This window comes from Ochlerotatus camptorhynchus, unplaced genomic scaffold (assembly GCF_037179485.1).
Source record: "Ochlerotatus camptorhynchus isolate MF236.1 unplaced genomic scaffold, CSIRO-AGI_Acam_v1.1 ptg000006l, whole genome shotgun sequence".
Classification (NCBI taxonomy): Eukaryota; Metazoa; Arthropoda; class Insecta; order Diptera; family Culicidae; genus Ochlerotatus; species Ochlerotatus camptorhynchus.
This window is the reverse complement of record NW_027040498.1, coordinates 3,455,268-3,482,142: the sequence shown is the minus strand read 5'-3', so window position 1 is coordinate 3,482,142 and position 26,875 is coordinate 3,455,268. Positions and strand designations below refer to the sequence as shown.

The 26,875-nt window shown below is 39.3% G+C and overlaps 2 protein-coding genes across 3 annotated transcripts in view; one reads left to right on the top strand and one right to left on the bottom strand.

Annotated features, from left to right (window-relative positions):
* The window catches only part of pcx (pecanex), a 49,799-nt gene extending 38,090 nt beyond the window's left edge, over positions 1-11,709 (bottom strand). For both annotated transcript variants that reach the window (XM_065239512.1, XM_065239521.1), the window contains exon 1: positions 11,003-11,709. In XM_065239512.1, coding sequence (XP_065095584.1) covers positions 11,003-11,155 — 153 coding nt within the window. In that variant the 5' untranslated portion in view covers positions 11,156-11,709. The remainder of the gene's footprint in view (positions 1-11,002) is intronic.
* A 10,708-nt stretch (positions 11,710-22,417) lies between these two features.
* Positions 22,418-24,762, top strand: LOC135717291 (mitochondrial 2-oxodicarboxylate carrier). The gene is made up of 6 exons (XM_065239293.1): positions 22,418-22,635; positions 22,711-22,893; positions 22,958-23,055; positions 23,531-23,705; positions 24,208-24,312; positions 24,382-24,762. Exons 1-6 carry the CDS (start codon positions 22,474-22,476, stop codon positions 24,577-24,579), a joined length of 921 nt encoding a protein of 306 aa, XP_065095365.1. The 5' UTR covers positions 22,418-22,473; the 3' UTR covers positions 24,580-24,762.
* The last annotated feature ends 2,113 nt before the right edge of the window (positions 24,763-26,875 follow it).

Here is a 26,875-nt window from a genome sequence, read left to right as displayed (position 1 = left end):
AAGAGGTGTAAGTGACTTTGATCGATTCTCTTCATCGACTTTCTCTTTTGATAGCCACAGCTTTATAAACAGATTTTGCGCTATTTCTGCCACATAGTTTGACAAAGGAGTTTCTCATCTAGCATCCAGAATGACACACGAACGAGAAAGTCGATGAAGATAATCGATCAAAGTCACGTACACCCCTTTCCTTCTAACACCCTCATATTAAATTGCAAATTCAAATGCACTGATTTTTTTATCGAAACAAAAAACGAATGGAAAGGATTGATACAGTCGATTCTTGCCGTGTTTGAGGTCGATTCAAAAAATCAATTAACCAAACCAAAAGAATCGATCGTTCGTGTTTCGATCCAAGATCGCCCATTGCTAAGCGTTACTCTTCGTTCATACTGCAGGGGACCGGACTCCCTAGATCGTGTAAACTCAATCTACGATCTAGGCGTTACGATCGATTCCACACTGAGGAAATATGACGTATGAGGTCCATAAGATATGCTTATGAAATTTCGACAAAAGAAAAAACTTTGAAATTCATAAGAAGTTCTTATGAAATGACGTCAGTGGCGTTGATGTTCTTTTTCATACTATGGTCTAGAATTTTTCATAAGATAATCTTATGAGCGGACCTCTTATCTATTTTATGGATTTCATAATACATTCTAATGGAATTTAGTTTATGTATTATGTACATTCATAATACCGAACCTGCAATACATTTCGCTGGCTCGATGTAATAAATGTTAATTTGTTATTGAAGTCTCGATTGAAGTTCATATAAAAGACAACATATTCTATTTATCAAAAATACATTTATTTCTATAAAAGAACTTATTACCTATCTTGTGTACTCTGAAAGGGGGCACATCTATGGTATCAATATGTAGGGGAATTTACGTATTCTCGTCAATCTAAGCAGCATCCGGACTTCTATTCGCAATTTCTCAGCGTCACACACATATATGATGGGTTTGTTTATTGACATTTATCTGCTGCTTGCTGTTCTATCAATTCCAATCGACAGAATTGATCAAAACGGGTTGAACACGTTTTTACAACGCTCCAAACATCTCAGGTGAGTGTGACTATTGTCGGCAGTCTCTTTTTCTTCGGCACCATTTCCATTTGAACTGCGTGTTAACCAGCTGTTCTATTATCGGCAACTCGAAATCAGCCGTATTTTGTAGTGTGTATATTTCATTTAAAGAAAAATCTGGCATAACAGGATTGCTCAGTCGTAAAAATGTAATAAGATTGAAGCTGAAAGGGTAAGGAATCGGTTGAATACATTCAGTGAAGAGTTTTGATGGGAAAATACAGTGAAATTAATGTTTCAATTTCGGTTGCCGAAAACAGTCAATGGGTGCCGAAGCCATAATTTACCCTATAACACTCAGTTCATTTAATCTTTCTTCTATGGCAAGATAATGCTCATCGAATGATCCTACAGTCCAGTGCCTAATAGCTTGAAAATATTCTAGGTGTTTTATAAATTCTTCGATTTCAAATAACTTCATTTGAGTTTCAGTACTTTAAGTTGCGATTTGCCCTGAAGAACATTGGTAACGGTAACCATTAAAAGATAATATTGTAAACTCAACGGATTCATGTTTATCGAAAGGCAAATCTGTTATCAGTTTATACTATGGTCTAGACTTTGACTAGCTTCCAGATATGAGCAAAATTCCAATTTACATCGGCTTGGGATAATGCTTCCTGGAATTGATTTACGCTGTATGTTATCAGTTGCACCGTTCCTACTCCACAATCTGTGGGAAAAATTATTTTGAATTATCGATTATTAACTATTTCAAACAATGCCAAACAAACCTTTAAATGTGTTTAAAACGGAAGCAGTAATCGGTAGGTCTGACAACAAATTATTTTCGGTCGCCCTTTTTAATTTTCTCACGAAGCACTTACGATTTTTCACACTGATGTGACATACGGATTTCATAAGAGCGCTTATGAAAAGGTTGTGCGGAACGTATGGAAAATAATGATGTGTCGTATAAATTTTGCTCAGATCGTGTGAATTACATAAGAATCGTATGAAAGCACAAAAAATAATAAAAACTCGCTTCATAAGATGGATCTTATGAAAATCATATGCTATTTTTGCCTGAGTGGCAGGATAACGTTTTGCGAACACATAAGCATCGTAACTGCCAAAGCATACACTGTGCTTGGTTTCGTTCGTCGTCGTGATTGTGGTTTCACCGATTTGTCTCAAGACACTATTCTGCTCGCTAGTTCGTAGTATATTAGAATATGCTTCCCCAGTGTGGAGATTTGAAATCTCTCTCACCAAAGCGTATCAAATTGCAACGACTGTTCATCTTCGACCTAATTACCGGCAATGTGAACTGTCCCTTAACTCCTGGAACGGATTCCATTGCACATTCCTCCTCGCAGATTTCGTAGCTCCCCGTTACTGGCAATTCCACTCCACAGAACTAACTTTGGATTCAATAACTGTTTTAATTCCTGTTTGCGTTCCTTTAGCGATGTTTGTAACGAAATTGTTTTTACTATGTTCAAATATGTGTTTAGTAATAGAATAAGAGGTTTAGATTAAACAAGTTTTAGTTGTAAGTAAATAGTTTGTACGACGCGGTCGAAGACGGTGTGCAATAAATAAATAAATAAATGCAGTGACTATAGATTTAATCATGGCGTCCATAGGATTATTGTTTCACGTTCGTTGTTCTAGTTGACATTACCGTTGAACCGAATCGACTCACGAAGAGGATGATTCTCAGTCAGAAGAATTTCGATCCGTTCGGTTTCGTGGACCCAGTGATAGCAGCAGCGAAGTAGATCATACGAGAATTGTGGGCAGTGCGCAAAACAGTCAGGTTCAATGAGTCATTTTCATATGAATATGATCTGCCATCTGCCTCATCATACACTGCCTCGTGAGAGTCTAATGTCGTTTTCGTTTTTGCGGTGTAGCTACACCGGTGCTACACGCCGTACACCGAAAAAAAAAATCAGGGTGTAGCTCTCGGTTGCACCTTTGTTTACAAATAAATGCTGATGAGCTGTCAATGACTCGCGCTTATTGCTGCTTACAACTTTTGCGCTTATTACTGCAAAACAACACATATTCTGATAGCTGATACTGTACAGTTTCAATGCTGCAATTTTATTGAAGTTTTATGTGGCGATTAACAAATTTAGGGTATAGCGTAGTACTTACATTTCAGTGTAAATGGAATAAATTTAGATGTCAATTATCTAATCAATCTATAATTTGAGCTATCGGTGAATCTAGGTTATAATTCAAGTTAGTTAAGATTTTGATATGTTATATATTTAGGTTTACGTATTTATGAACTCTAGTATAAATGTTGATCCGTAGCTCAAACTTACTTATGCAAATAAAGTGAAAGTAGTAATTTACTGCCGAATAATTTAATTATACTTCGTATCTAATTTTGAACGTGGTTAAGTGAAAATATTGCTCTTCTCACAATATACACTTTCAATTGCAAAGGTTGACACGCCTGTCATTCAGCTACGTCGAGGGAGCGCCCGCTCACACAATCGCCCGGTGACGACCCAGTGGTTGTCGCAACATTCCCCGACCCGTGTGGTCCGGGACTGATAAAGACGTCCAAGACCGCTATCTTCACTGACGGTCGCAAGATGATCCCTTCCTGACCTGTTCATTTGGAGCTACGAAAACCTCCGTGATCCTCCCTCTAAGCCACTGATTTCTCGTCATATCGTCCACCACGATCACTATATCACCCACATGGAGTGGCTTCACCGGCTCGAACCACTTGGACCGCCTGGCATGCACCGGTAACTACTCATGAGTCCATCGGCGCCAGAATTCGTCGATCATCCATTGAGCCAGCTTCCAACTATCTCTCAGCGCGCTACAATAGTCTACTGGCTGCACTGCTGGTTGATTTACTCCCTGTGTCCCATACAGCAGGAAGTGATTCGGCGTAAGTGCTTCTTGATCCGCCGAATCTAGAGCGATGTACGTTAGAGGACGTGAGTTGACGACTGCTTCGGCTTCTAGAACAATGGTTTCGAAAGTTTCCTCGTTCGGCTGTCGTAGTGTGTCCCCAATGGTAAGCATGGCTGTTTTTACAGATCGTACCATACGTTCCCACACTCCAGCCATGTGCGGTGCTGCAGGTGGATTGAAAATCCATTTTGTACGCGCATTGGTGAATGTTGATGCGCAGTTTTCATTGATCTTCTTCATCTCCATCTTCAGTTGTCGATTCGCTCCGACAAAACAGGTGCCGTTATCGCTGTACACTTCTTGAGGCGCCCCGCGTCGTGCCAAGAACCGCCGAAATGCCATTATGCACGATTGCGCCGATAGAGTGTGGACGACCTCCATGTGCACCGCTGTGATGGTCAAACAGGTGAATAAAGCTACCCAGCGCTTGACTTGGCTTTTTCCCACTTTGACCAATATCGGACCGAACTAGTCAATACCAACGTACGAAAACGGCTTCACGAACGGAGTCAGCCGAGCTCTTTGTAACGGTGCCATCCGAGGGATCCGAGGAATCGCTTTGGAGTTCTTGCACCGCAGACATTCGGCAGCTACTTTTCTCACCAGTCGTCGCAAAGCAGGAACGTAGAACCGTTGCCTCGTGTCATGGAAGACCGTCTCGTTGTTGGCGTGAAGCAGACGTTGATGGTAGCTGTCAGTAAGAAGGAAGGTTATCGGATGCTTTTTCGACAAGAAAATGGTGTACTTAGCTTCGTATGGGGCGAATAGAGCAGCCTCAATACGACTGCCCATTCTAATGACTCCCGATTGATCTATGAACGGCGACAGCACTTCAGCAAACTCTTCCGAAGATAACCCTCCTCGAATTTTGATATCCTTATCGTGTTCCTTGAACAGTATTGCTGCTTTACACACGTACGCAGCCGTCCTCTGCAAGCGATGCCAACTTGAGAAGCAGGTCACATCGATAATCGGGTCGTGTGCTACTTCCTGATGATGGAACAACTGCCGTACTTGTTCTTCCACAGTCTCTTGAGGCTTTCGTTGAACCGGCCATTCAGTTTCCGGTAAGCGAAGGAACTAGGGTCCATTGAACCAGATACTTTCCTAGCTGAAATCCGCGCCAGCCTTCCATTTCGTGGCATCGTCTGCCACATTCTGCCCTGTTGGCACATACCTCCATTCGTCAACTTTGGAGGTGGAGAGAATTTCTCCAATACGGAATGCAACATATTGATGGTAACGGAAGGCATCCGAATTTAACCAGAAAAACACTGTAAATGAATCAGACCAGAATACTCTCCGAGAACTACGTTAGATACTGGCACACATTTTCCATAAAACGGGCTCCGATCAACGCCGCCTATAATTCCAGTCTAGGTATGGATATGGGTTTCAAAGGGGCCACTTTACTGTTGGCGAAGATGAGGGAATACTCAACTCCACATTCGCCTACTGTTCGCAGATAGATGGCACATGCGTAAGCCTGTCGACTTGCATCTACGAATGCATGTAGCTCCGATACCCTTGATTGGTCCGAACTTGTTCTCCAAGTGTCTTGTAAATGCTCTGGGAGCAGTTCATCCCAGTTTGTCCCAGTTCGCCAGATATGTTGCATCAAGACTTTGCCGTGAATTATGAAGCGAGCTATTAACCCTAAAGGATCAAAAATACTCATTATGATCCGCAGTACTTGCCTTTTCGTCGGAATTGATGGATGGCTATCCAGAGGCGACAGCTCAGAGTTTGATGGAGACGTGAACGTGAATATATCACTACCGGGAATCCAGAACATTCCTAGAACTCGTTCCGACTCCGAATCAAAATGCAGGTTCTTGTTCGAAACTCCCTGCAGTACTCCAAGATTATGTAAAACTTCCCTGGAATTCGATACGAACTGACAGATCTCAAATCCACCGCTGGCATGGATATACTTCACCTGCTTCATCAGATCAATCGCCTCATCAACGGTGTCCACGCTGTCGAGGTAGTCATCGACATAGTGGTTGTCGGTGATTGCCTTCGATGCTCGTGAAAAATTCCTCAGAGAACTCCTCCGCATTTCTGTTCTTTACGAACTGTGCTATACACGGGGAGCACGATGCCCCAAAAATGGCCACGTCCACGACGTAAACTTGCGGTGAATCCTCCGGGTTATCTCTCAACAAAAAACGCAAAAACTGTCTATCTGCTGCACGAATAATGATCTGGTGAAACATTTCTTGCAGATCTCCACCAATCGCTATATTTCCGCCGTGGAACCTGATCAGCACGGCGATGAGGGAAACTATCAAATCTGGGCCTTTCAACAAAAGATCGTTGAAGCACAAGCCCTCTACGGTTGCTGCTGCATCCCAAATCAAACGAACCTTGTCCGGTTTTTTTGGGATTTTGGACCACCCCAAGTGGTAAACGACGGAGTGCAAGTGGATAAGTATCGGGAAGGTTGTATTCATCCTCCTTCCACAGAAGGCCAACTTCGAAACCAGTTGGCACGCGAATAGTTGTATTCTCGAAAATTTGATTAGCTCTCTTGTCATCCTCTGATTCCGGTTTCAATGTGATACACGACTCTTCGATGTTGAAAAATTGCTTCATCAGGTGTGTATGTGTACTTATGTGTGGCAAAAACGAAAACGACATAAATGATTGAGAAGTAAACGAATCACTGACAGCCGAGCGCTCAGTCAGCACGTTTATTCTTCCGTGATGGTACCCAATCCTTGTTTTGAATGACTGAGCGTATATTTTCTATGAAAAAATGCCTCAATTACAAACTCAAACTCCATTTTTTTTCATGTTAATTTTTTAGGAGTTTTACCAGATTTTCAAGCTTCAATAGCATTCAATGGCATACAAGTTTACGCCTTTTTGAATAATCGTACGAATTCCCGGAAGCATGATTACATCTCTTCCGATTATGGCATCGAGGAGTCCTAATACTTCATCTGCTACAACATGGAACTCAATCCAGTCCGTCATGTCCTTCTCGTGAAATTCCTAAGTCAGATGAATCTTTAACAACAGCATTGATCGAGCTTGATTTGTGATTTACAATGAACGTCATTTCAATTAACAGTGTCCCTAGATTTGAGACGACAAACAGCAGATACACGTCCGAGTTGATTGCAGGAAAAACATCTGATTGAACTCTTCGTTGAAACGTCGCATCTTATCATACAAAATGCATGAATAGCATCAACAACGGGCCGAAAATTCTGCATTCGAGCTTGATTATTCAAAACTGAATCTTCAATGCCTTCAACGATGTACTCCACAAGTTCTCTTCCAGACAATTTCAGTTTCTGGGCCAGAATTCGTTTTGATTGGCAATACTAGGCAAAAGATTCACCTCTTCCAGACCAGATGCACTTCTCCAAACGTCTGCGTAGATCGAACGTATTCACAGGTATAGCGAACATCTCCTTCAAGTTTCTTATTATTTCTTCGTAATTCTCGGATTCCTCGGATGAGAAGGTAACCAGTCTAGAGCCTTACCTTTGAGATTTTTGATAACCACTAGCTTCATGACAAAATCGTTCACAAACAGCGCTCGTCTTGAATTTTCCAGTATAGCTACAAAATGGTACACATCTTCGTTTGGTTCCCCAGCAAAGAATGGCAGCATCATCGCAATTTCGTCGGGTTTGAAACTTCCACAAGCGTTTTGTTGGATCCATGAGGTTGCAGCAGCATTCATTGCGTGGGAAACGGCGATACCTGCTCCAGAAAATCCGCCATCGAGACTTGAATTACAAAAGGATGCAGACTCTTCACCAGTAGCAGCAGTGTTTCTTCTTGAACGTTTCAGAATTGCGAGAGTTTCCAATTCTTCAGAGGTTTTTTGACTTCGAAGCAGCATGGCTTTATCCCACTTCTGAACTGTAGAGATTCAATAAAATATATCTTGTGGGTTTGAACCTTTATTACAGAATGTCCTAACAATGTCAATGTCTACTCTTCATCCCTCAGTCTGCCTACTATGATTATGAATCACTACAGTCATCATAGTAGATGAGAACACTCCGTCACTGCAGTGGCAACTGGTTCGTAAAGTTCCAGAATTTTTTTTTTATTCAAAGGCGCTAGGCCAAACGCTACTGGATTAACTGAACTTAGTTTTTCTGGTGGAAAACAATGCAATGAGATCTACGGAATGATATTTGAAATCTTGAATTAAGAAATTTTCTGAAGAAAAGAACATTTTAATCAGATTAGCTAAGTTTTTCACATTCTTGAGCTTATCGAGATTTAAGACATCGAAAAATGTAAATCTGTACACTCTTGGACTTGGATAACATTTTAAGATTCTAACATTTTGAAGAATTTTCTAGAGAGCTTTGATGATAATGCGAAATGAGTTTTGAGCAGGATTGTGGAGGAATCATTCTAATACCCCGTTCACATTACAGCCTATATCACGTAATAAAGGCTGTCTTGCAATGAGCACTCAAACATAGGATTTCCAGTGGAAACTAGATGTATGAGTGCTCATTGCAAGACAGCGTATATCACGTGATATACGCTGTAATGTGAACGGGATATAAAGGAATTCCAGGTATGTAATTTTGAGAGGTTTTTCAAGAAATTAGTAACGAGAACTAAAAGCGAATTCCACGGTAGTTTTCAAGCGACTTTTATGGGGATTTTGAGTAGAATTCCAGGGAATTCTAAAGCAAATCTGAAGAAATTTCAGCATTCTAAGGGAATTTGGAGGAAAATGTAATGTGAATAAGGAGAGATAATTCAAAAGATTATCTTAAGATGATTATGAGTAGAATTTCCAGAGAATTCTGAGGTTTTTTTTTGCAATAATAATACATGCTTAATTTTTCAAGAACATACCAAGAGATTTCTGAAGAATATTCCAAGGGAATTTAAACGATAATTAGGAGGAGATAATTGTAGAGTGAATTCCAAGAGTTTGCTGGAGAGAATTCCTTAAGTATTCTGCACAGAATTCTCAGACTGTTAGGAGGAAATTGAATTGAACGTTTCAATATCCTGTTCTAACAAAACTGTTCAAGATGATGGGCCTAAATATTTAAAAAAGTGTAACAGTGAGATGTGTGAGATCTAAAATTTGTAAAAATCTTCGATACGCCGGACGCAAATCTTGTACCTTGGGCTGAGAAATCGTTTAGGATTCTCATTGAAATTAAAATATTTGGAGATCTCAGGCCTAATTTTTGGTGTTTTTCGTCTGGTTCCTTATGACGAACAAACTTTTCTAACATAATTAGATATGCATCTTATAGGAAATAGTATCAGCTTTCAAATGACGTTTTAAGTTTTTAAATTACTGGGGGAAGCAACAATATAACTTCTTCTGAAAAAAATCCATTAGAACGACTAATTTAATTATGGTTACCAAAAATTCTAAATATACCAAATAATCGCCATGACGTTTTCCTTTCAAATGGTATGCAAACATTAGAGTTTTATCGAAGCCAACATATCAAGAAGACTGGCAACCCGGTCGTTTGACAAAATGGAAAAGTTGCCAGTCTTATTGATATGTTGTCTTCGGTTTTCTGCAAGATGTATAAGGGTAAATGACTAATATTGAGTCAAACTATTTCTACTTGTCATGAAACGATACTAGAAGACAAGAACATGTATTTATGAGGTGAGACATGTTGCGAAAATTGTGAAAAGAAATCCACTGCTTACAGGTGGGAATCAAACCCACACCTCCCAGCACGCTAGACGAGTGCTCTACCACTATGCTACCGTAGACTTGATGCTACCCTCATCAATCTTACGATGCGGTAATATGATAGAGACGGTCCAACTCCCCTAGTAAGCGGGATCTGATTCATCATTCTCGCAACACACTCAACCACCACCTTGTGTGCCTTCCAGTATCGGAGTGAGAGAGTTTGATGACTGTTGTTTACCACTCCGATCTCATGTACTAATTTAAATCATCCAATATTTTAGAAACTCAAAAAACTAGTTTCAGCTAGAATTGCTCATCTATGAGATAGATTGTATCGATCGTGCAAACAGTAATCTCAACCTTTGCAATAAATAGGTGGACCTCGAAGAGGAGACATGCCTAGCGCAGTGGTTTACATCCATGCCACTCACGCTAAAGGTCAGTTTAAATCTTATTCCCGGAAAAGGCACGAATGACCTCAAATGTGTTAAAGTGACTACATAATGTGGACCTCGGGGAAAAATGTCAAAGCATCTCATAGTCAATGGATACAATGACAAGGTTCGGATCAGAGGACCGTAAAGCTCTACTGGCCTGAGTCTACTCTAGATAGCCGATGAATGTTACGCATTGTTTCTGAACTTAGTGATATTTAGGCTGACATCAGCATCATTCTCTAAAACGATAAACCTCATATTCTTATCTTGGAATCAAGCAAGCACTCGTTTCGATTCTGCTGCGTTGCAAAATGGCTTTAGAAAGCAACCGACACTTCTAACGAAACACCTCTTCTACTGGGTATTACGATTGACGAACGAGTCTCGCAGCCAACAAGGAAATGCAATGCGGTGCTGCTGCAATCGCACACACTCGCTCAAGGTACGTGTGTGCTGTTGGGGGCTCGGGAGCTCCTCGGCGGCAATGAGCGCTGAGCTAACAACGAATAAAGAAATGTTTTCGCTTCAATGGATATAATATTCTCCAAGACAATCAGATTGAGCTGAGGTGTTGTTGCAAATTAGGCACGAAAGAGCAAAAGAGAGACTCGTTTCAACAACAACAACAACAACGAAAGCAGAGAAAAAACGGGAAACCCCTTCGAAACTCGAATGATGACAGTGAACTTAATGGGAAAAGTGAAATCCGGCAATAAAATAACGGGATTTGCAGCATCTTACGCATATTTTTGCGCGACATGTATCTCCTCTCCCCTCCCCACAGTTTTTCGTAGGGGCCAGCAGGCTACCAGCCAATGGTGATGATGTGCTGCAGCAGCCAGCTCGCAGGAGAATGTGTGGTGTTTACTCCGCGCGACATGGAGCAGAAAGAAAAGAAGAAAAATACAAAACTCTTACCATGTAAATGATGAAGGGAAGAAAAAGCAGGAACAACCAGATGTACAGGTGGACCGCATTGCAGAACACATTCTGATGGACGTCGTAGAACCATCCGCCGGTCAAGCTGGCCAGTACTCCTTGTCGCAGTATTTCCAAAGTTTGCGACCCCATTGCCGAAGGTTCATTTCATAATACTCCCGTGCGTTGCGCTCTGCCACCTTCTTCTTCCTACGCAATGCAATTACAGCACCTCTTCTTCCAACTTCGAAAAAACTTTTCCCCGGAAAAGATCTTCCACCTACGACGACACTCACGACGGAATGATCAAAATACAGTTTTCCACCAGATTTTCCCGAACCCAACGACACTACCTTTTTCAGTCGAGCGAGGTTGCAGCAGCTCGCTAAATAAAACTACTTTCAAATCATTTTTCTCGCCGTCGTCTTTCTCCGTCTGTGGGGGGCCTCCACACTAGTGCTACTTTTACGAGCAGCGGAGGAGTGTTGCACCAGCCAGCCAGCAAAAACTTTCCTCTTCTTCGACTTGGATGACGAGATTTTAATCGTAAGATTTCACACTCAATTTCACGAATTTCTTCACTTTTTCCACACCGAACGCGAGCCACGGACGATGCGTACCGATTTTGGGTAGAATTATTCCCGCAGGATGTAATTTTTCAACCAATTTTGCACGATTTCTCCGTCTTACGAACGACAGTACTTTCATCCACTTTACGATTTTAAGATTTTTTCCTCTTCTTTTTCGCTATTTGATGGCTGTTTTGACAGTTGAAACGCAAAGAGTTTGCGTTTTGCAAGGCTCTGAACAGTGGAGGAATAAGAAACCGAAATGGACAAAATTCAATTTATTTTTGTTACGGTAAGAAAAAAGTAACCAGTTCACTTTTACCTACTTTTGACTAGTTTGTCATTGTCTCCATTTCTCCTTCTAAAACGGAGGAGCAAACCCACACAACAGGGGTACTGAAGTGTGGGGACCCAACGTTGAGTACCATGATATTTTCCTACTTCCCAACTAACCATTTTCGCAATGTAAACGCTTAACTCATTTCATTTATTGACTTCTCGACGCAAGATCTCACTAATCCAACCTAGCGAGCGTAGCCGTGTAAAATCGATTTGTTTATTATTTTCAACCACGAAATCAGCTGTCAAAGTGTTCGACTTGACAGCTGTTTGTTTTTTATTTTCAACCAGTACCCTAAAATAACACTGTTATCAAATAAAAAGCAGCTCACGCGACCACCAACGATCGACCAAAACAGTCTGTGCACTGAACGAATTTGACATATTCCTGTTATGTGGAAGTCTAATAAATTTGCGCTATAAGATAATCCATTGAAAATGATATGATTGAAAATGTGTCAGGTAAATTCTATATGAATATCTGATACATTTACAATGCTGATAATTTGGTAACTTTTATATGATCGTCATATGATAAATGAAAATCGATTAAATTATAATAATTAACTGAAATGGATTTGAAACCCATAAGCATAAGCTATACTTTTCACCACAATATAATATATGTGTCATAAATCAATCGAAGTAAAGTTTATGTGAAAATAACATGAAATTTACTTCTTCTTTTGACACATATATTTAATCGATTTCTAAAAATTAATTCGAAAAATAAACATCAGGCAGTGGCTCCCACAGTTGTGCCTTTTTTTTATTGTAGCTGATTTGGGATTCGATCAAGATCTGTTGAGGTGTGATGCTTTCGGTGTCTGTGCTCGATTCCACTGGGCCACGGCTGACTTCAAGATTGAGCTCGTTCAAATAGCATGAAGTAAGAACAGCTCTCCCGACATGGAATGTAGTGCAACTTTATGCTCGTTTTGCTAGAGTGAAGACAAATAGCACTGACAAATTTATGTTCCGTTTCGGTGGTGTGGTTTGTTCAAATCTTTCTTAATGCACCTGTGTGCAATAAATCAACGACTAAATTATATGATTTGATAGAACTGGCTCATGAAGTTCGAGTACTACTTAGGGCTGGAATCTGAATTAGCCGTGTAGAAGGCTTACAATTAGAATCATAGCAAAGTAAATATTACAGTAGAATCATTTTTTTTTTTCAATCTCAATACATTCTTTTCTGGAACCAATTATCATATGAATGAGTGTACGTTAACATCATTGAAAATTGTTTCAATAATTTATAGAGAACAATCATGTAAGATGTATTTTATTGGGAGCGATATTCATCCCAGAAAAACATGCCAAAACAAATGCTTGCTGTTGGATTTCTTAAAAGGCATTTCTATATGACTATTTAATGATTGGGATAGATCTGTTTACAATCTTTAAACGTCAAAAATCAAAGCAAGCTATTACAATGAGATATACATGTTTTCCTATACTGCAAAGTTAAATGACAGTCCAATAGTTTCTACATGTCTATTTACACGCGACATATCAACAAACGTCAAAAATCAGTAAAAGCAACAGGTATATTTTACTGAATTTTCTCATAGTGCAAACTTATATGATTTTCCATTAGTTTCTAGATGTCTGTTCCCACCCATGACATATCAACAGTTTTTCACCATGAAATATATCAGACAATATTCATATACTTCTTACCTTCGCTAACCACGTTCGAAGCAAAGTATTATCAAGTACTAAGTATGTGAAATTACGATAGAAATCATTCCATATCGCAGTCATAGTTTTTAAGTGATAATCCAATAGAATCTATCAATCATCACATAGAATGAATAAATCTGCTGACATTGCTATGTTATAAGATGGATCCAATAAACGGTACATGTCGATTTGTTTCAGTGTGGGCAGTGTTGCGATATACACGGCGAATTAGAACGACCCAAATTTGAGTTTAGTTCACTCATAATCGCCAAAAGTGCAGGAACTCAGCGATGAGTAAAATTTGTGTCATGGTTTCCTGTAGAAAACCTAAAAAATCTGCCGCAAAATGAGGAAATTGACGAAACTTTTATTGAGTTTCGGAGTAGTACCAATAGACTGAGTGAATCCAATCTTTACCTTTCTCAAATTCGGGATTTTTTCCCTGGAAAATCCTGGAAAAACCTGGGAAAACATGAGGCAAATTTACTCATCGCTGAGTTCCTGCACTTTTGGCGATTATGAGTGAACTAAACTCAAATTTGGGTTGTTCTCATTCGCCGTGTACCGTTAAAAAAAGATGATGCATGTCCAATACTCATATTGTTCGTTTAACTCGTATAACTTAAATTATGCACTCATAATGCTTAAAAACAAACAAATAATGTTGAAAACATAAATGACCTATGTAACTGTGATTATAACAAAACGTCCTATATAACATGTCCAGAGCAAAATATCCTACACGGATAGAAATCTCCTTATACCTTTTGGCAAATTTCTATTGCTGATTATTCATAAAATGTATAAGTCAACTAATAAGCAGACGCCTTGCAAAAAGTTTATGAAGATCATGTGTCAAATGAAATGTATAAGCGGTCACACATCCTTTTATGCATTCTTATAGGACCTATATGGTTTGTCTTATGGAATGTATAAGGCTGATGTTTGGCAAAAATGTATAAGTGAAACACATCAATAAAATAATTGATTTTCGTTTCGTGATGTAACATTTTTCACGTTGTCATAGAAAAAAAAATGTATGAAACGGGTAGATAATAATTTCAATTTAAATTTTACTATCGCATTTTACTATCAAAGGTCTTAAAAATGTCAAAAGTTGATTTGGTTTAAAATAGTATCAAAAAAGATTTAGTCAATCTTCAACCTCGTTTTTCTCGAAAAGAGTTAAATGTTAGATAGGAGCTTTTGAAAAGTTAGGCGAGTATTCAAATGTTATACGATATGAGGAAACCTTTACTCAACCTCTATCCAGTATTTTACGATCGCTCATGGCCGCCACAATCTGGCTGAGTTTCTGGTAGGGAACATAAGATTTGAAGGTTATGTTGTGTCGTTTGACGTGTAAACGATCAAATTTGAACGTTTACACGTCAAACGACACAACCCAAACGTCAAATCATATGTTCCGTACCAAAAACTCAGCCGGATTGTGGCGGCCAAAACCCAACAAACAATTTTAGCTGCAACTTAGCTTATACAGGCAAAAATTAGCTGCATAAGGCAAATTTTGGCTGTATAAGCTAATCTGCAGCTGAAATTGTTTGTTGGGAAGCGCTCGTAAAATTCTGGATACAAGCAAATCTGGCGAACTTAGCTACTTATGGCAGTTCTGACGGTTGGGATAAGCTCTTATTGCATATCTATTAACGCTTCTATACAGCTGTTATCCTTCTGTTGTGTGTGAACTTGAAAGGCGCTTACTCAACCTTTACCCGATTATCCAAAAATCACTATGCAGCTTTCTCTTGACATCAGATTAAATATTGTTTACGGTTTTTTATGAAGAAATAATCATGTTTATTTTACTGCGAATCAAATTAATCGCAATTAGTTATGGGCAACACCACCAAATTCAGAGTTGGTTGGAAATGCTAACATGAAGCTTTAGTGTGATGATTTATTAGCTAGAGAATGATCTTTAGAAGAGGGTAGGTGGATAGTTCCGTTAGAGTACGGCAGTATGAAAATTGAATAGAAGTTGAAAATGAGCGAAGGGCTATTAATGCGACAGTTTTCAAGATAGACGCACATTTTTGCCTAACCCGTACGATGTACGCGGGGACTTGAAGTATGTCTCCAAGTCCACAGGCAAAAATGTGCGTCCCTCTTGTTGCTCATAAACTGACTGCGGCTGTGGAATAGTTCTAGCGACGTTTTCATCACTACCTAAAGCCCCACGTTGCGAGAGAATTTCCAGTCGATGGTGTGTTATAATGCAGTTCTTCTTTAAACGCTGTCCAGACTGGAGAGTTATAACATGTTATAACGGTTGTCAAATAATTGCAACACAGAAACCACCATCAAGATAGCGCTATAACATGTTATAACTCTGTAGTCTGAACGTACTATTACCCAACTATTGTGTTGCTCCTCTCGTCATGACCAACGTGATCATCTCAGAGAGAAAGCAGTACACACAAAGAACAAAAATTGTATCTATAAAAATAGTCCATTTTCAATTTAAAAGTTCCCCTCAATTCTATGAACTAACTACAAAAACAGTCAACATAAAAGTTAAATTGTTGGCATAAAAGTTTTTTTTTTCACGATCAACTTGTAATTTTAAAAGTTCATTTTTCAAAATTAAACGTGTTTAACTGTCAAAAATACCTCTTCAACGATGTGATTACTGCGTTTACTGGCAACCCGGGTAACCTACAATTGCCGCCTTTTCCACTTGTGGAATGTTGACATCAGCTGCGAAAACGAGATAAATTTTATTCCAGAAGAAATGAAAAACAGCGGCCGTAATGTAATTCTGCAATTTGCCTCGATTGTCTATTAAATATGAGTCTGTTTAATATAATCATTGAACTGTCTTCTAAGTGGTAAGTGGCTAATGAGGATAGTTTCGTGGTTGGTGTGAGTAAGAAACTGAATATTATTTTAAATTTCAGAATATGGTTGCTCGTTAGAATCATCGAGAATTCATTCAATCTGATCTTTGCCTTCGACAAAACCGTTGCCTTCGGATTCTCGACTGCACGGGGACAGGTTCGACCAGGTTGTGCGACAAACGAAGGAAGGGATCGACCATACGGTGAGGGTAGATCCGATGGAAGTAGCTTGATCGGAGACATGGTTTATCAATCAGATATTATGATGTCGTAGTTTGCTATCGACGACGGCTGTACCCGCTGCGTGAGTTAGTTGATAACGAAAGTCAACACACTTAACGTTAAATTTAAAAAACAATTTTGTATTTGCAGAAAACCGGTTACTCGTAGTAGTCCCTGGTGTTCCTTTTCTGTGTAAAGAATGGCACAAGCAAGGTACAATTGCAAAATGCAGACCAACGAGGCACTCGGTGGGTATACACACACATTCCAATGTATGGCAGTGTCCGGAACCGGATCATGCGTTCCGGGTATTCTTCGTGATGACCATCACCTGTCGTGATTCCTACCAAGTGTTCTATCAGCACGAGTACTTTCTAGACGTCATTTTATAACATAATTGTAAATAAATATTTTTCCTGCATAATAATGCTTTTTTTTAACGTTTGTTAAAATTCAAATTAAGAAACGCTTGCTCTAAAAATGAATTTATTTTATTTCCGAATAAAAATAGCCCATGTAATTTTAACTACACCACACTTTCCTGGTAAAAGTTTGTTTTGAAATGAGAATAATCTACTTTTAATTTCAACACTGCAACGTTTTTCATTTCACAGTACTGCAATTCGTTTTGAAAGTTTCAACTTTTAAAACTAGAGAGCGGGCAACTTTTGAATTGAGAGTTGACAGACTTTTGTTTTGAATGCTAATGACTTTCTACCAAAAAGAACCAATGCAAACTTTCAATTCTACTAATGGTTTTTTTAATTTTATAAACGAATAATTTTTGTGTGTAGGGTGGTTGTTGCGTGCTGTACCATCATCAGCATTGTTGACGGCTACTCCCGCCTTGAGTTGTTACATTCAAAGTGTTTTTATGTTACTTCATACGCGAAGTTAACGATTTTCAGAGTTGGTTGGAAATGCTAACATGAAGCTTTAGTGTGATGATTTATTAGCTTTTTAGATTTATTAGTAAAACGGCACGAGTCTAAAAATAAACCTAGTTGACAGGAAAATAGCTTCCAAAGTAGCGCTAACACAGTTTATCAGTTGAGTACAGGTTGTATAGTTGTTGAAAAAACACTTTTGATGTTTATGTTATTCAAGAGTGGTTGTTTGTATAGAAGCCATAAAATGAGTAATATATTCACTTGATTAGCTTTGATTTGCAGCTACAAGTTGAAAGTTGATTAATATTTGCATAGAAGTGAAATTAGCGTTTATTGGGTGATGTTATTTAGTGCGACTGACAAATTGAATAATGGTTGTGAAAAAGTTGAATAAACGCTCTCCAAAACTATTTCGCTGGCTTCTACTTGTAGCTGTATCTGTAGCTTTGTTTCAGCTACTTTACAGCACAACGCTGGAAAAGTTGGCTTATAAAGCTGAAAATGTTAGTTGGGTTCTGGGTACAGCTAACTTACTTTTGGGTACCCTAATACCAACAATCAATACGAAAGTAACGATTTTAAATTGGCTCACTACTTGACTAGCCTATTGGTCCCAAGCAAATCGACTAACGTACCCCATTCTAGTATAAATTCCAGTACAACACAATGTTTGTTTTGATTCGCAATGAAAGTTTGACAGATAAAATGAGGGGTTCGTGGATTTTCCTATGTTTCGAGGGGTGAATCGATTAGCTTGGGACCGAGCTTGGGACCGAAGATAGTACCAGAGCTGAGCCAAAAACTTGAGCACATTTCTTCGGGACCTTCTGGTCTTAGAGTTACCTCTATGCTTATACATTCCATAAGACAAGCCACATAGGTCCTATTAGAATGCATAAAAGTTATGTGTGACCGATTATTCATTTCATTTGACACATGATCTTCATTAACTTTCTGCAAGGCGTCTGCTTATTAACTGACTTATATCAACAATCAATACGAAACTAACGATTTTAAATTGGCTCACCACTTTAGTAGCCTATTGGTCCCAAGCAAACGATTAACGTACCCTATTCTAGTTGAAATTCTATTACTACACTATGTTTGTTTTGATTCGCTATGAAAGTTTGACAGATAACATCAGGGGTGTGTGGATTCATGCAGAACATGCAGGGGTGAGTGAAATAGCTTGGGACTGCTTGGGACCGTTGTTCTGGTACTGAGTGAGCCAAAAATAATAATGATTTTCTTCGGGACCCAGTAGTCTTAGAGTTACCTCTATGCTTATATCATGTGTGGCTTAAGATGGCTTTTATGTGTACACATGTTAAGTATATGTGTCCGACACATACACACTTAGAAAATATTACCGAATTCGGTTTGATTTCAACCGAGTTTTTATCTGCTGAACGCTCGGTAGTCTGTTCGGTTCAAAGAAGAATAACCGCGAGCTGTCGTTAGTTCTTTTTGTTACCCACAATCTTTCAAAGTTACCGAAAATCTCGGTTGACGAAAAATAAATTTAAGCAGAAATAACCGAACATCAGTTTACTCCAGGATTACCGAATGCTGTCAAACAATCCGTCCCACCCTATGTCCCACTTGTTGTAATTAAGGAATTCGGTTCTCTTGGGCAGCGCTCGTTTTTCACTTCAAATGCAAATTAATAATTGATTGCATTGCAATATTTTGCACATTTTTTGGTGCCATTAATTAACCAACTAAGATCAATTAATCAATAGAATTGGAATATGGCTTTTAATTCCAAAAAACTAGTTGAATTTGAGAAGCACACGAAACATATGGATGATTAAATTTCTGTTCGATTGCAATACTCTCAAATTTAATCTAGTAAGAATAAGAAATCCTCGGAAAAATTCTAATGGGAATGTTCGTTTGGCTCAGATTTTGACAGTTCATTTGGTTCAAAACATTCTCTCCGCCCATCTCTCCTTCTAGTATTTCTATGTTAAACTCGAGGTTAAACTAACGATTTTAAATTGGTTCACTACTTGTCTAGCCTATTGGTCCCAAGTACATCGATTAACGTACCCAATTCTAGTCGAAATTCCAGTACTACCATAGAGGTAACTCTAAGACCACTGGGTCCCGAAGAAAATCATTATTATTTTTGGCTCACTCAGTACCAGAACAACGGTCCCAAGCAGTCCCAAGCTATTTCACTCACCCCTGCATGTTCTGCATGAATCCACACACCCCTGATGTTATCTGTCAAACTTTCATAGCGAATCAAAACAAACATAGTGTAGTAATAGAATTTCAACTAGAATAGGGTACGTTAATCGTTTGCTTGGGACCAATAGGCTACTAAAGTGGTGAGCCAATTTAAAATCGTTAGTTTCGTATTGATTGTTGGTACTACTATGTTTGTTTTTGATTCGCTATGAAATTTTGACAGGGGTTCGTGGATTTTCCTATGTTTCGAGGGGTGCATCGATTAGCTTGGGACCGAAGAGAGTACCAGAGCTGCCCAAAAAGTTGAGCACTTTTCTTCGGGACCTTCTGGTATTAGAGTTACCTCTATGGTGATACCGAGGGGCTGTCAACTTGAGTATCAAGACCAACAATTGAAAAGGCCTCAACTCCATTTTGTAAACAAACCTTCTAAGGCAATTTTCTCACGAACCAAAACCTACATTAGCAAACACAATCGGGTAGAGGAGAATTTCCCCTACCTGTTCCTTATGCTGCTTTGCGTTGGCGGACTTCGGTTCGCGAGAAAATGGCCTTACAAGGTTTATTTACAAAAGGGAGTTGAGGCCTTTTTAATTGTTGGTCTTGGTATTTTCGATTCATCTACCCGAATTGAATACGCGTATTTTATATTTTTCTGTATTTATATAATTATAAGTTTTGTTTATTTTTGTATTTAAGTGTATTAAATTCATTATGAAACGTATATTTCGTTTACAAATACTGATCAGGATACTGATCGAGCAGGTGCTTCCAGCAACCAGTCCCTCTTTGTGATGGTGAATGAGCTACGAGAATAGCATGGAAAACAATTTACCGGTCACGCTAGCTCGGGGAAGCTATGGGCAAATAACAACGGCTCCAGCACACGAACGGGAACAAAGAATGTCGGAGTTACCTCCACTTTCCATTATTAAGTTCTTCAGATATGTTCCTATTCCGGAAGCTGTGCTGCTGGAGAGTAACCACAGTGGGCTATCTGTTGCCAGTACCATCAATGACGCATTTTCTTCAGAGCTCTCAGTGTTGAAAGAAGAATTCGACCAATTAATTGCACTGGGACAAAGGGCAAAGCATCGGCATTAGTGCACTACGCCGAGCCCAACGCTCTCGATCGTCAACCAATTCAATTTTGGTAACAGCAATGCAGGAGTCTATCAGACCAGAGGAGAATGAAATTAGATGTTCACTTGCGGACAACGTTTCGGATATGCATATTATTGATCATTTGTGAATCATTAACTCCAAGTTTGTGGTTTTTGTACCTGTACTGTTTTATTAAATAAGAAATAACGCCTACCCTAATGAAAAAAAAATACCTTAAAAGAATGATAACCCGAATCATAGAACTATCTCACAAATGGTTTGGATAATACCCGGAACAACAATCAATACGAAACTAACGATTTTAAATTGGCTCACTACTTGACTAGCCTATTGGTCCCAAGCAAACGATTAACGTACTCCATTCTAGTCGAAATTCTAGTACTACGGAATGTTTGTTTTGATTCGCTATGAAAGTTTGACAGATAAAATGAGGGGTTATTGGTTTTTCCTATGTTTCGAGGGGTGAATCGATTAGCTTGGGACCGAAGAGAGTACCAGAGCTGAACCAAAAAGTTGAGCACGTTTCTTCGGGACCTACTAGTCTTAGAGTTACCTCTATGCCCGGAACACGTCATTAAGCAAAATAACCATAACAATTTTATCAGGGTTTTTACGCTCATTTTGTTGAAATTACTTTTCTTCGTTATAACTCGGTAAAACAAATGACATATGACGTGATGACAGGTACGAGTGCCAAAAATTTACAGATAGCTCTTATCGTCCGAGTTATCGTCACACTTTTGCACTTTCAAACTGTGCTGTCCATTAAAGGGAAAAGTGCGCAATACTTAGGACCTATTCCATTGTTCGGCTCGATTAGTGTAGAGTTTATGTTTGATTTATTTTAGCGTGTCATCAAGCACCTGTGACTTTGCGTTTCCCAACCAGCTGTTTCTGACAGACCGATGTAAACATTGGTAGTTTAACTGTAAATAGTGTGTAAAATACATCCTCATGAATGAAAAATTGCATAAAAGCATTAATTACACCAACACTATCGCGTACCGTTACGCGAGTGTTAGTGGTAGTTCAGTAGCTTAGAAGGCAGTCAACCGCAAAAAGTAAACAGACGTTCACTGCATGTGGATCAGCAATCAGTGGAGTCGGTGGGGTTTGGACAATATAGAGGAGTATTAGCTTATAAAGGTAATAATTTGGAGACACAATTCAATTCTTAATCATTGACCTAATTTAAAGTAGTTATCAAAACAGTTTTGAGAGTTACTGTTCAGTGGGGACCTTAAAATGATTAAAACATGACTATGCATTATTTGTGTATGCCAACCATAAGGACAGCTGATAACATTGCCAAATATTGACTCGTCAAAGATTGTGAATAAGATTAATTTCACCTCAATGTCATCTACATGTATAACTCGCATTTATGGCAATCAAAATATTCATCGCGCATGTCTGACCTTCTTTGTCATCGTTTAATCCGAATCATTCTCGAGGCCATCCAATTGATGAAGCAATCGTATGATTCCATTGAATATAGTTTTGTCTTTCATATCTTGCTGCAGCAATTATTGCTAATTTGTGATCGGTAGTAGCACGTGAGCCAGTCAAGAAAGTCAGCAGCAATGGGCGGTGATCTGAAGGAATTCCTACGGCAGGCGGCAATGCAAGTTGGTGCAGGTGGTTCAGCGGGATTTGTGGAAGTTTGCATCATGCATCCGCTGGATCTGGTTAAGACCCGTCTCCAACTACAGGCCACACCTGGGGCTGGCGGAGCAAAGTGTGCTGTAAGTGTTAGCTATGATTAAAATTAACCCATTAGAGATGCATAGATAAATGTATTTTTGATTCTCATTTTTAAGACCTACTACAATGGAGTTTTCGACTGTATGCGGAAAATGGCACGGGCTGAGGGTCTCTTTTCGCTTTATAAAGGAATTCTTCCACCGGTGCTGGTAGAAACTCCAAAACGTGCAGTTAAGTTCTTAACTTTCGAGCAATACAAACGGTTTTTCTTGTTTGGAGCTGATAAGCCAACGCCATTGGTGTGTAGTTTTGTCGGTTTTATTATATAGCGATTCATATAACTAAATATGTTAAATCTTGTAGACTTTTTCGCTGGCTGGGCTCGGAGCAGGAGTGACCGAAGCTATCCTGGTGAACCCGTTCGAAATGGTCAAAGTCACACTGCAAGCAAACAAAAACAAGTGAGTGTAGTACAACATTTATTAAGTTTACTGAAATATTTGGAGCATTTCATGTTTGAAGTTGAACTTATGTATATTTCGTCGATTTATGTTTAAACATTTAAAAAGTTATTTGAATGGCCACCCGCAAGAGGACTAAACAGCAGAGCTGTCCCGTTTATGCATTATACTTTTTATAATTTTCATTGAAAGGCCTTTAAATTAAAGGAATTGACACGTAAATACCAGATTTTTTTATCCTCATAATAATTAACACAAAATTTTGGATTTCGGATAGGTTAGAGTTAGCTTATCTTTAACCCCTCCCCCCCCCCCTAGTGACAGAGTTTGGCGATGGGGAGCCAGAAGAGCCCCCTCCCTAGTTATAGGGTTAATGAGGATCCAGAAGGGACCCCCCTAAGGATTTCGGATAAAAGTATCGAATGAAAATCCAACTACATACATACATAGGATGATATATTAATTCTTCCTACAGAGTCGGTGAGGTTCCGAGTACCTGGGCCGTAACGCGGCAAATCATCCACGATTCCGGCTTCGGACTGAACGGACTGAACCGTGGTCTAACGGCTACAATCGGACGGAACGGTGTTTTCAACATGATTTACTTCGGATTCTATCACAGTGTGAAAGGATTCCTGCCGGAGTATGACGTAAGTCTATCAAGCTCCGCTATTATCGCTTTATTTTATTTACTGATTGAAGTGCACTTCATTTCTATTGTAATTGTTCACGTCATTTCTGCTTGCTCTAATAGAAGCGTTAGTGCTTTTGGATGGAAGTGGGTAAGTTTGAGATCCCTACGTTTTCTTGCGTGGACCGTGGATCGTGCATTTTCGTCTAGCATGCAATACGTTCTTGATTTGCCCCGGTGAACTGTTAGATTATTTTGCAAACCTCATTGCCATAGGTAATAATGTTTTTTATTGGCTTTTGCATCTAAATTATCCGCGATCTATACCGTTGCATGCATGCGCCTCTTTCTATCTGTTTCGACCCCGCATTTGACCAATATCTGCTTACCGGTTCAGTGAATATTGCATGACTGTCATCATCGTTCCCATCATGCGTAACTTTCCTTCGTAACTAACCGCTTGCGAATTAGCGACAAATGCTGCTGAAAGATTGAGTAACACTCGCGATGCCTCGTTTTAGGATTCAGTGAAAGAGCTCCTGCGTAAGATAGGAATCGGTTTCGTTTCCGGTACCCTGGGATCGATTGTGAACATTCCGTTTGATGTGGCTAAATCTAGGATTCAGGTGAGCGTTCTTGCAGCAATCTCGATCAAATCAGTACACATCACAAAACGAACTACTTCATTTCCTTAGGGTCCTCAACCAGTCCAGGGGCAGGTGAAGTACAAGTCTACGTTTGGTTCGATTGCGATTGTCTACCGCGAGGAAGGCTTTGCCGCTCTGTACAAGGGCTTGACACCGAAGGTGATGCGCTTGGGACCTGGAGGAGCTATCATGTTGGTAGTGTACGACTACGTGTATGCGTTCCTTGATAATCACTTTAAGCAGTGAAATAGAATTCGGTATGAACGTCATGTGCCAGTCAGTCTCTAAGCCAGGAATCTAAGTCTACCTCATGGTGTTTCTTACTCGGAGTGTTACTCGCTAGGGGAATAATTATTACCTAGTTCCATGTTGAAATAGATCAATTCCAATTGTTTACCACCAAGCATTTTTTGCAAGACATTTTTTCGTTCAGGATATTACTACTGCAGTATGCATTTATCTTCCATTTTAATGTAATAGATTTTATCAATATTAATCATTAATATATGTGCTTGAATTCATATACTTTTATGTTTTGGAGTTGAAAGGAGTTGAACAATCGTACTAGCGGAAATGACGGATTCGGCACTTCTTTACCTATTATCTTCACGAGTGCATCATATTTGAGAGCATCCTTTTGCAAAAAAAAAGATCACTCATTTACTCCCTGACGATACAAAAGTACCGAAGCCGTCATTTCTCCCATTTATTTTACACCCGTTATTGTCAAACTTTACTGAACAAAACTTATTAATATATTTTTACAAACGGAATTTTTACTGAATAAATTATTTTGAGATGTAGTTTCAGATTTTATATTTCTTATCATACGTGGTAAATCACAGACTTATTCTGTTCAATTCAATTTTATTTAGCGAATAATCCATAATAGCCTATGCAATATCAAGTCTATACATATATTTGGCTCTTCTTACAACTGTTTTTATGCAATACATACAAAGGAGTTTATTTTAATTTAACTCTCTCCTTCCCATGCACAACTTTTCGGTCCGTCTCATGTTTGTCAATCTACCTAAAATAAATCAATCTGTATTTATTAAAGAGCTCCTTCTTCTTCGCATTTCAAGTTTATTGCTTATCGCTTATGAGGTTATTGCGTGCTCTCAACTTAGTGTTTGTACTCAGAGCTTTCGATGCCTGGTACCATTTTTGCATTAGTATAATTGTGTGGCAAGTACTACTCGAAGTCGAGAAATTGCCAACCCGAAAAATGCCTAGTCCGAGACCGGAAATCGAACCCAGCCACCTCTCCAGCATGGTCTTGCTTTGTAGCTGCGCCTTTACCGACTGAGCTAACGGAGGCCCAACTTAACACACATTGTTGGGAACGCGCATAGTAAGTACTATACAGTAAGACAAAATCCGATGTATTGCTGATTGCATCTGAAACTGGACTGCCCCAAAAAATGCAAAAAGTGTTATAAAAGTGCTTCGGAGCACTTATTGCTTGCATGATGAGAAATAAGTGCACCGAAAACACAAAGACGATTAGACGGAAGCTCTACTCTCTACTTATATTAATAGCCGTAGTTAAGACACACATCCACTCAACAAAAAAACGTAGCTTCTGTAAGTGACACAACCAGCGCAGTACACATTTATATTTTGTAACCACCTTATAATTATAGAAATCCCTGAAGATAATGAAATATATCACCGAAACGTCATTTTTGCTGCTTTAGAAGACTGGAAAAACAAAGCTACTAGCCCTTATCAACTGCAGTAACAGATGTCACTGCGAACAGAAAGAAGAAGACGACTGAGGCTCTGAACCATTTGGTGGATTATTTTAACTTTTGGTTAAAATTTGACAGATGAAAAGTTATCGATTAACCCTGCTATCCGAGCATGGTTATTTCTGACAGACAAGAAGTTAAATTTTGACAACCGTGGCTCGAAAACCGGTCGATCGACAGCACGGGGATTTTCGAACATAGAAAATAACTTTCGAAATGTCACTTTTAACCACGAGTTAAATTTAACTCGGCAAATGGTTCACAGCCTGAAAGAACTTAAAATCCCCAAGACAGCAATAAGGCTGTCCGCGAGACTGTTGCGATCAGCTGACTTTTTTGTTTACCAAAAAATTTTGACAGATCACAGTAGAACTAGCAGTTTATTCTCATATGAATTTCTGCTTTCTTTATGTTTACATTCAGCACCATTAACACCAGATCGCTCACACACTCTTGATTTCTAACTGTCTATTCCACTGAAAAACGTCTCTTGGATCACCTTTTTGGCCGGCGCCGGTGGTGTAGTGGTAAGCGTGACTGCTTTCTAACACCCCAATGGGTCTGGGTTCAATCCCAGCCGAGGTCGGTGGGATTTTTCTGAGGCATAAAAATCTCTGGTGACGTCTTCCTTCGGAAGGGAAGTAAAGCCGTTGGTTCCGGCCCATGTGTGTTGTGAATGGGTGCGATATCCTACGCAGGTGTGGAAGCTGCCTTCCTGCACATTCGATTGTCGTCAATGGATGGCAATCGATGTCCGTCGGTGATTGGCACTAGATTGCGGAACA